The sequence below is a fragment of the Haemaphysalis longicornis genome, unplaced genomic scaffold (assembly GCF_048455015.1).
Source record: "Haemaphysalis longicornis isolate Haplotype H1 unplaced genomic scaffold, Haemaphysalis longicornis Haplotype H1 scaffold_3, whole genome shotgun sequence".
NCBI classification, from domain to species: Eukaryota; Metazoa; Arthropoda; class Arachnida; order Ixodida; family Ixodidae; genus Haemaphysalis; species Haemaphysalis longicornis.
In genome coordinates this window covers 8,184,303-8,194,578 of record NW_027526335.1, presented here as the reverse complement: position 1 = coordinate 8,194,578, position 10,276 = coordinate 8,184,303, and the positions used below count along the sequence as shown (strand labels likewise).

General features: G+C 47.5%; 1 protein-coding gene across 2 annotated transcripts; it reads right to left on the bottom strand.

The window, feature by feature from the left end:
- Window positions 1-1,692: 1,692 nt before the first annotated feature.
- LOC144173169 (isatin hydrolase-like) lies at window positions 1,693-8,649 on the bottom strand. Of its 2 annotated transcripts, XM_077701674.1 has the most exons (5): window positions 8,431-8,649; window positions 7,497-7,714; window positions 7,366-7,419; window positions 6,264-6,528; window positions 1,693-4,052 (listed from the first exon to the last, which is right to left on the bottom strand). In XM_077701674.1, exons 2-5 carry the CDS (start codon window positions 7,712-7,714, stop codon window positions 3,738-3,740), a joined length of 852 nt encoding a protein of 283 aa, XP_077557800.1. In that variant the 5' UTR covers window positions 8,431-8,649; the 3' UTR covers window positions 1,693-3,737. The 2 variants fall into 2 exon arrangements, with proteins under 2 accessions (XP_077557800.1, XP_077557801.1); XM_077701675.1 differs by lacking the exon at window positions 7,366-7,419 and having other exon boundaries at window positions 8,431-8,640.
- Window positions 8,650-10,276: the final 1,627 nt, after the last annotated feature.

Here is a 10,276-nt window from a genome sequence, read left to right as displayed (position 1 = left end):
CAACAGACAGGCACGACAGAAAGTACAGGACGTCGTACGCAAATACGATTTCTTGAACAAACGCGCAAATGTCATCCTCCAACACTGGGTTCGACCTTTGAATATGTTGATTGCAGAACGCGAAATCTTATGCGCTGCCTTAATTAAGGATGACACAATATCGTCACAGCGCAAGCAGGACGCGAAGATTGCGCCCATTGAGCTAGCACGACGGAAAAAATGTAACTACACAGGCGGGCCTTTAATGGTGAAGAAAAAATTCCACCGTGTGGAACGGACCTCCCTAGCGGACTCGCTCGCTGGGAGGAGGTCTTGCTGGGAAGACTTCGTGTTGGTGTAGCCCTCTCTCTCGCTGTGACTCGGGAGTGGCCACCTCGCTACCATGCCCAGTTCGACCAGAACTACCCCTTTTGCACGGCTCCTGCCGAAGATGCCGACACGGAACATTTGCTGTGGACGTGCCCTTCATTGCAAGCGGCCAGAACACGAGACCTTCGAGGCATCGGCCTCCACCCTGGCAGACCACCTGACCTACATCGGTGGATATGGGGACCCCAACACCGCTCCCTTCTTGTGTTTCTCCGCGAAACGAGAGTTAACCTATACTTGTAGCATAGTATTTATGCCAGCGGGCATACTATCGCAATTAAAAAAAAAAGAAACACAGCAGCGTACCTCCCGTGGAGTGGCTTTGAATGACCCTGCTTCCTTACAATATACCAGGGCACGTACATACCTGGCGATGCCCGGCTCTGTTAAAGAGAACCAACAATTCTTTCCATTTTTTTCTACACCTGAAATGCTTTCAGAGCGTAGTCAACAACTGCATCCAACACCTAGAAAAGTGGATCCCAAAGGACCTCGGACAAAATTACTGCGCTACGCTCATCAGTGGGATAGCTTAACTAGGTTCAATACAGTTCAGGCAGAGCCTCTCCCGATGACTGTTGGTGGGATGCAGTAAGTAATCCTCTGGTTGGGTGGCTGTTGCGCTGACGGACTGAATTCACTTTTCCGACCCTCCAGCTGCCCATCCACACTTCCCTCATCTTCCCCAACACTCCTTGGTTTTAGTGAAGAGCGGAGAAGGAGTTACGTGGCAGGGGAGGCACAAGGCAGGAGGCACAGGGGAGGCACAGGGGAGGTCTTTCGACGACATTTTCTGTGGAGCAAGCAGATACGAGGCGGATTTTTTATTTGTTTACAACGCGAAGCATGGGTTATAAGGGGCTCTGTGCCAAAACAAGGCTCATGGGGAAGTCAGTTCCGCATTACGAAACAGTACACTAGGAGAACCAGCAAGAACGGCGAAAACGGCAAGAAAAAAAAAAAAAAAAACAATGATTCAGCAGCAAGGCAAAGCCAACCGAAAGAGAAAAAGGAAATTAAGTGCCTGACACGATGTCGTGGTGACAAATGCGTCAATAATAGATTTCGGAAAGTTTCATGACCAGTTAGCTATGAAGTGGTATCCGGAAGATCACATGTATTGTGCAACAGAACGACGCAACACCGATGAATTAATTAAAGGAATTCGTTTTTTCAAGGAATCTAGCCTTGCCGCCGTTTTGACGAGCGCAATGACGCTGTAAGCGGACATGGTGGTAGCCTAGATGAGTGGATGCCTTCATGAAGCAAGGACGAGATAGTGATGGTTTTATTTTCCCACGATGTGTCACGTGGCGCCCTCACGTCGCTCCTCAGGTAAGGTGGCTAGAATGGGAAGGTGTGAGCACCGCGGCGCCTTCCTTCGGCCGCGCGTGACTCCTTTGCGCGCAGATGACACCAGGGGGAATGAGGCGCTGCCTGTCGAGGCGCGGTAGCCGCAGCCGGCCGCGCCGTCCTGCCCGCGCTCGCCTTGCCCTTGCCGCGGCCAGCTTCGTCGTGCGTTGTGGACCGTCTCGCGTCGTTCTCCCATTCTTGGCGCGATGCAGTCGACAGCAAAGAAGACGGAGCAAACGGAGAAAACAAGCTAACTCGCTCATTCAGCGTAACACGTTTGCATGCTAAAGCGGCGGCAGAAATTCGTTAGTCAACGGGTGATGTGCCGCAGATTGCCTGACCAGGGCATTCTGCTGCCCTGACGGCAACTGTTGTACGGTTTTATTGCATTACGAGGATACACGTTATACTTAAGGTGTGAACCATCAAAGTAATTAGAAGAAACTGAATGCAGTGAAGCCTTGCGTGATGTAGGCTGAATTTCACAAATTCTTGTTTTTTTTTTTAATTCTTCACCTGTGAAAAAATTAAGGGAAGCTTGCATTTACGCGCAGTACTTGAATGGCGAAGCTCTAGTAGGTGGGCATTGCAGGACCCATAGTTAAGTTTCATTATCATTGTTTATTTGCATAGTTGCGGGGCTAGTAATTCGTCGTCATATGCATTGAAGAAGTCGTCTTCTTCGCCGCGAGTAATAGATGCAAAGTCATCCTCAGCATTGCAGACTTCCGCTATGCTCTTCTCATGCAGCGGTGGCGGGATCTGCAAGTCATCTCGGGAAGGAGGGGCACACTCCAATCCATCTGTCCAATTATCCATTATGGCTTATGCCAATGACTGTTATGGCTTATGCCAATGACTGTTAAGGTCCAACAGGGTCTTTTAAGTTTGACATTGCGATAAAGTTTTTATCTATTTTTACATGGGCGTAGCGCTTCACGACAGCGCTGTTTTTTTTTTTTATGATTATTATTAAAGCCACCGCGCGTACCGCGCTCAGTGGTCGCCGCGAGGCACGCGCTCACGGGGGCTCGGCGTTTTCTTTGTATCTTTTTCCTGCAACGGCGAAATTACGGCTTGTACAACAGCTCCGCTGTTAATACTTTTTATGTTTCCCCTGTAAGTATACTTTGTTTCCTCTTACCCTGTAAGTACTTTTTATTTCTTCATCACCTGTTAGTAGTTTATTTTCCTAGTTTTTTTCCTACTTCTAACTTCTTGTTGTTTCTTCACTGTAAATATTTTTTTCTTCACCTGCAAATAGTTATTCCCCTCTGAATACTTTTTGTTTTCTTTTAACCGGGAAATGCTTTTTTTTAGTGTGCATCTTCTTCACCCGCAAATAAACCGTGTTTTTTTTTTTCCATTGTAAATAAACGATTTCATGACGAGACCAGATGTGTTGCTTTAATGTCAACTATAATTTCTGATGTGAGCGGGAAAACTGCGTGCGGGCTGCCGGTTTGGTACGGCCGGGTAGCAGAAAACGCTGCAGTATCCGTCGAGACGTCTTCAGTTAATGACAGTTCGCAGGCTCTACGGTAGGCCCGATCTGGAAGACGGCGGCTGTATTCCGAGGAAGGCGAAATGCATGGCACCCGTGTAGCGGGTGGTGTCAGTGCATATTATACAACCCCAAGTTTTTTTTTTTTTAATAGAAACACTTCACGTAATGCGCAAACGCTTTCGAAACTGCAATGCGAACTGGGCCCGTAAAACTACATTTCACGGGTGTAATGAAATGGGCTGACAAAAATTTTTTAGTGATAAATATTCGTTCTTTTACTCTTCCAGGAAGCGCACGATACCGCAATGGGTTCGTTTTCACCATGGAGGGTTTTCACCTTGATGATAGAAATGCAGCCGACGCGATACTGGCGGTGCGCCCATTCCAGCCGCGCGCCTTACCGCGCCCTACCGCGCCTTGGTCAACAGCGCCGCCCGTGGCATCCGCGCGCTGTGGAGTCACGTTTCCGCCGCCGGTACTCACACCTCCCCATTCTAGCCACCTTACCTCAGGGCATAATAGCGACAATTCGCAACGGAGCCGCGCCGGCCCCGGCGATTTTCATCGGCATGACCGCCGCCAGCGCTCCCGTGGGTGGCACCTGAGACAGGTCGGACAAGTGCTGGATCAAGTACAAGCTGGCTTGGAACATGATGCGGTGCACTGTCCTGACGGGGTAGCAGTCCAGCGCAGACCCGTCCACGCCGGCGCCATACAGGGAGCGCTTGGTGGTCAGGAACGTGGCGCCCTCTGGCGTCATACAAGGGTAGTGGCGAGTACCGTTCTCGTCTATGCCCATGTACGCCGTGCGGTTGGGCCAGAACTGCGACCAAAGCAAGAGGCCGTGTGGTATACATCTGGCACCATACGACACGGACACATAGTGACAGCAATGGCCTGATTCAGAACTAGGTGGCGCCTCCCATGTGATTACTGTCACGGTTTTGATATTTCTCCCTTACAAGGCGAATTCGGTAAGCCAATGGGTCCGTATCCATGACATCTACCCGCTTCTATTTAACGTCATCTGAACCCACCCGTCCTTGGCTTTTCATATCGCTCCATCTAGTATCCCGTCTACGCTTTCTTCTTTCATTCCTGAATTCCTGCAATATTACTTGCGTTTTTCATTAGTTAACCGACCACAGCATTACATGTCGCTTCAGTGTTCCCGGTTCTTTATTACCAACTGCTCGCGCCTTTTTTGGTTTTTATTAAGAAATTAAATTTTGTTTTTTACATGTTTTTGTTTCGCGTTTTTGCTTACTGGTTTATTTCGGTCATTGTATCACCAATGACATGCTTTTGCAGTATGGGCCTTTTTAACCTTTCACTGTGCTTAGACGCAAACGGTTACAATACTTACGAAGTAATATAAGTGCAATTGGTTTATTTTGTCTAAAACTAGAACAATTGCGTGCGTGGGGTCAAGAGGAATGTGCCATGGCTGAATCCCAAAGTCGATCGTTCTGGCAGATAAGTGGCAGGCGAAATTTCTTGCACATGAAACACGAAAATTATTAAGCACCCACATAGCACAGGCGGAGACATAAATTTCTTGTCAACAGGTCTGGATGGCGCGTCGGTCTCCTCGTGTAAATTGCAATGGGAGAAACCTGGGAGTAGGTCGGAGAAGTGAAATAGTAGCAATAAATTACAGCACTCTCATTTGCACAAGCGAATGAAAATATGGTGGCGCAGAAGCGCATTCAGTGCAGCGCAGTGCGGTAAATATCACCCGCTACGTGCAACTTTGTGGCATGCATTACTGTGGCACTAAAGGAGGGATCCGTCGCAGAACACAAAGTCATCTCCAAGGTCTGTTGACGTTAAATACAGACTTTTGTCAGTTTTCATCAGATATTCAGAAGTCTTCGTCGTATTCTTATCGGTGCCTCTCGGTTTTAACCGTAAGTTCGGAACCCTGGTTATATGTCATTCTAGAGCCCGCTCCTTACTATCAACAGCATCGTCTGACTTTATTATCTCAGATTTGAGACATGCTTTACATGTTACTTTCTCTCAACGGCTCCATAGAAAAGGTTCGTCCACGCTGCTTCGTGTGACGGCATCTTCTTCGTCCTGTACGTAACCATAGGGGGATTCGTTGACGGTACGTCTTGCTTATCGTCAGCCAGGAATAATACATCTGTTTTACGTGAAGCGGCCTCATTACTTGTCCAAGTTTGTAGTGCTCCTCAACGTCCAGTAATATTTCACAGCCCGTTCTATCTGTTCCGCTACTTGGCAGTTACACATTCCTTGAGTCCCTTCATATTTATCTTAAGCTCATCCGACGCAAAATAAAATAAAATAAGAACACACATAAAACTTTTCTTCGCCTTAACTACCTATTAGCACCATGACAGGCACTTGTACATTTTATACCTAAATTTGTGCTCGGCGCACTGTATGTATACCTGTGAGCGTGGGGGCATGTCCGTGTATGTGCAGCAGTAATTTTCACCTGTTATTGGCTCCCATACAATCGCATTGCCCGCGCTGTGCCTGTCATATTGTGAAATGGAGGGTGTTCCTGGATGTCTTCATGCTCCGGGTGTAGCAACACACACGAATGACAGATGCAGAGCGCATTGTTCATGGCTCCACCTGCTTCGCGGGTTTTCGCTCAAATCTCGTAGTGCAGAACGTCGCGAAGTCAATCAGTCAGCCACCCGCCGCCGTGGCTCAGTGGCTAAGGCGTTGCGCTGCTGAGCACGAGGTCGCGGGTTCGATTCCCGGCCGCGGCAGCCGCTTTTCTGATGGAGGCGAAAAGCAAAAACGCCCTTGTGTACGAGATTTCGGCGCACGTTAAAGATTCCCAGGTGGTCAAAATTAATCCGGAGCCCTCCACTACGGCGCGCCTCATCGCCTGCGTTGCGTCGGCGCGTTAAACCCCGCAATCAATCAATCAATCAATCAATCAATCAATCAATCAATCAATCAATCAGTCAGCCAGAATTATAATTAGGACACATCTGCAACCGCCCCATGTCGCTGCATGGTGAGCGTATACAGTGCGCACTGCCCTCACCCTCGATTGCCCCGTCTGCATGAGGAACAGACTGCCATGGGGAATCTTTCCGTGTTTCTTCTCCCACTTCAGGATGTCGTCAACCGTCAGGGCGTAGTCGGGGTTCTCCGCCGCCCTGTCCCTGATGTCCAGCTTCACGATTGGCACGTGCATGAGCCGCTGTACCGGAATGTCGGCCACGTCCCATCCTTCCTTGACGAGGTGTATTGGCGCGTCAAGGTGCGTCCCACCGTGGGTCGCCTCTGATATCCGTTCCAGTTGGACCCTGATTTGAAGACAAGTACAAAGCTAAAACCATTTATTCAACATCCCAGGTCTCGAATGAAGAAAATGAAATGCGTGAAACAGCAGTTACAGTTACTTCAAAGAAGAGCAAGTGGTCTTCACTAAGGTTTTTTTTTTTTTTTTTTTGATGGAGGCGAAAAGCAAAAACGCTTGTGTGTTTGAGATTTTGGCGCGTGTTAAAGATCCCGAGGTGGTCAAAATTAATCCGGAGCCCTCCACTACAGCGCGCCTCATAGCCTGCGTTGCGTCGGCGCGTGAATCCCTACAATCAATCAAGTAACGGGGTTTGGCTGCGCACTGGAAGGGGGGTACAATAGAGGAGGAAATGACTGAGAACAGCGGGAAAGGGTTAAGCCAAGTGCCCTGAATCCAAACAAAACGGGTACGTAGGCTTCAGAGAGAGAGAGAGAGAGAGAGAAAGAGAGAGAGAGAGAGAGAGAGAGAGAGCAACGAGTTGGGAGGGATAGAGAGATATGCGTGTTTTTACTGATTGCATGTGTTGAGCTGCTGTGCTCCAATTTTCGGAGGCTCGGAGTACCGAACGCAGCTGCGGCAGAAACAAAAGCCGCAGAACCGGACTAAAACCGACCAGCGCATATGTGGGAGCATACATACATACGTAGTGAAGGTACAGGTATCTAAATAGCCAAGGAACAAAAGTTTATAAACAGATCACGAAAAAAAAAAAACTGCTACGGCAAACCGAAATGAGCTAATGAAGAATAACTTAGATTTCGGGAGGAAAAACTCCGTGCTCGCCGAACGCAAGCTCATGCATGCTGCATAAAAAAGGAGAAAGATGACGTTTGCACCTTACCAGCTCGAAAGAGGGCACCGAGGTAAATTGTCATCTGAGTAATCGGCAGTAATGCTATACGGGGCAAAAATAAGGGGGAAGTGTATCAAACGTTTTGTGTGGTTCTGTTGGTAGTACTAATGCGGCCTTACCAGTATTCCTCCGAGCTGTTCTCTACCGACACTTCAAGCGAGAAAGTGTCGTTGTCCGCCCAGTAGATGGTATCGCTCGCAAAGTTCTGTGTGAGGTCGACAACTCTGGCACTCGGAGAAATACACTGGCTACTTTGTTTTCCTGATGCTGGCATCGTGACAAGTACGGTTAACAAACAAACCCAAAAACACAACAAGCAAGGGTTGTAGAAGGCCATCTGAAACACAGAAATAAGAAATGTTCGGTTTAGCCTTTGCGCGCGGTACCAATTTGCAGCCAGTTTTCTATGAGCTGCGCTACATGGTTAACACGACTTAAAAAATGAAATAAAGAAATTAGCAATTAACAATTAGCAATTAGTGTATAACAATTAGCAATTAGTGTATAATTTTCGCGTCTTTTTGCTAGTTTATGCGCAAGCTATTGTATACAGGGGAAAAAAGCGAAATTTCTCGTTGTTGCTTAAGGATAAGCTGCTCGCGTTTAAGAAAAAAACTCCCAATAAAAACCGAAATAAAGAAGGCAAGAAGGAAACGACAGTCTGCATGTTGCATGCGGGCTTAAGCTATAGCGCAGGCAGTTTTGGCCAAGCTTTAAAGTTTGCGCGTATCTGTGTGAGCATTCATTGCTATAAATCGACACGCTTCCACCTCACAGCCCAGCCATGGCCTTCTATATAAACACGTGACGCGAAGGACTGTTTGACATCCACCTCAATGAAGCCATACGGCTACAAGCAAAGGTAAATACATGCTGCAGTAGAAAAAGAATGGCCCAGATGGTGCGACCTTGCAATGCATATGGAACAAGGAACGCTTTTGATTCATTGTGGCTAGACTTGTTTATGTTCTGCAAATTCATTTTTCTCGCGGCCATTTGAAATAAAAAGGCTCAGATGCATATGAATTGTAAAGAACAAAAAGGTTCACCTACCGCATGTCCTCATCCGCTTTGCTTGGTAGCAGTGTTTATCTGATTCTGGCTGATAATCCACAAAAGGGCTCAGTTTATATGTGGGAGTGATACACGTGGAACCTTGGTCGTACTTTCGAAACAAAACAGGAAGCCAGGTACGCCGTAGGTAGACTTACATGGAAAGGGAATCGGGAGCACGGAGCGAGCGCCGCGCTTACAGTAACGATGGAAAATGCGGTTGCCCGCGCATGCTTATAGGACGGCGGAAAACGGCGGAAAAATCCGGTGGAAGCAACAGGACGTCGTACGCAATAGCGGTTTCTACGTTAAACGAGAAATTTTCATTAAACACTTGGTTCGGCCTTGTAGTAGGTCGTATGCGAAGGTGTATTTTGAAGTGCTGTTTAATTGTTGACGACGCAAAATAACGCAAGCATGATGCGAACATTGCGCCCACTGCGCTTGCACAATGGTAAACAATGCGAAGCCGCAGGTAAAAATAATGTAAAAATACAGATGTAAAAATGTAAAAATACAGAATACCTCGGAGTGACCTTGAATGACCTTGCTTTTTAAATTAAATTATATCAGCAGTCGTTCCCGGCGATGCCTGGTGTTTGTAAGGCCGTCCACAATAATACAATCACGCAAATTTTTATTAATCAGTATCACCAGCATGATTGTTTGCATTGCAAGGACAAAAGTGATAAATTGGTAACAGCGCAAATGACACGGAAAAACAATTCTTTTTTATTGTGGCATAGCCAAACTTGGTTGAAAAAAAAAAATGGCAGCATCTATTGAGGAACTAGACCCGCGCCATGGCTCTGCTGAGAACACCTCTTTAATCCTCCTTCTCTTTACTATCTAATGATGATGATCTGTACATTGGCAAGGGGGCTTTTTCCTTTTCCGCAACATCCTCCCGCCCGCGACAGTGATGCATCTACGGATAAAAAGGACTTGAGTAGAAAAAACATGCCAAAAAAAATAAAACGATGGTCAGTCCAGCAGCCTGGTTTGAATCCGCCTAGCCGTTCGGTGACCGTTCGTCAGCAGCTTAGTTTTCCATCGGTGCTTTGTCATCCGATGGTGCTTTCTAATGACGGCCTTCGTTAGGATCGGCGATGAACGCACATCAGCACTCTGTTGTGTTGCAGGGAAGAAAATTCGGGCTGTCTCGCGCCCAGCTGGTCGTTCACATCGTCTTGGTCGGGATCGCACTTTCCTCGACCGAACCTCCCGTGTCTGAACACGACTTGTAAAGCTGGAGGAACTAGTTGCACTCCGCCTGACGGAATTGGGTCGTAGCTTAGGCGAATGTCCACAAACTCTGCGTCTTGTCTTTAGTGTGGCAGTCCTTGCCCTTTTGCTGGGCTTGTCCCGAATTCTTCGCTTCTTGCGCCGGTTCATGTCGGTGTTCATGGCATCAGTGTTCGTGATCAGATGCATTGAAACAACGGGTTTCTGATGATCGGGATGGGACTCTGGAGGTTGTGTTAAGCGTTCTTCACTCTGTACAGAATCCATCCGTGATCCCAGCGTAGCATTTGTGGACGCGCTCAAGGTTTTTACTGGCAGTGGGATGATTTCTGCCGTTGCCGTATTCGTTGTGAGTAATGGGTCTTCGCACTCAGATACTTCATTACGGGAAGCTGTAGAGGTAATCAACGACCTACATGATGTTTGGACGGGTGCGACTTGAGTGGGTTCCAAATTCGTGACGCACTGCGTGATTATCTTTTTCCGCATCAAGCTCATCTTCGATATCTTATCAGTAAGCAGCCACTTCGCACTGAAAATCATATATAAGTACTTGTCAGATTCTTCGTAATCATTTTCGTAATCCTCGATATCTAGGAGG

Coding starts and splice junctions, on each gene's coding strand:
- LOC144173169 (XM_077701674.1), bottom strand. CDS start 7,714: ATGGCCTTCTACAACCCTTGCTTGTTGTGTTTTTGGGTTTGTTTGTTA. Junction 7,420..7,496: donor AACAGCTCGGAGGAATACTG/GTAAGGCCGCAT, acceptor TGCCCCGTATAG/CATTACTGCCGATTACTCAG. Junction 4,053..6,263: donor TGCAGACGGGGCAATCGAGG/GTGAGGGCAGTG, acceptor CTTTGGTCGCAG/TTCTGGCCCAACCGCACGGC.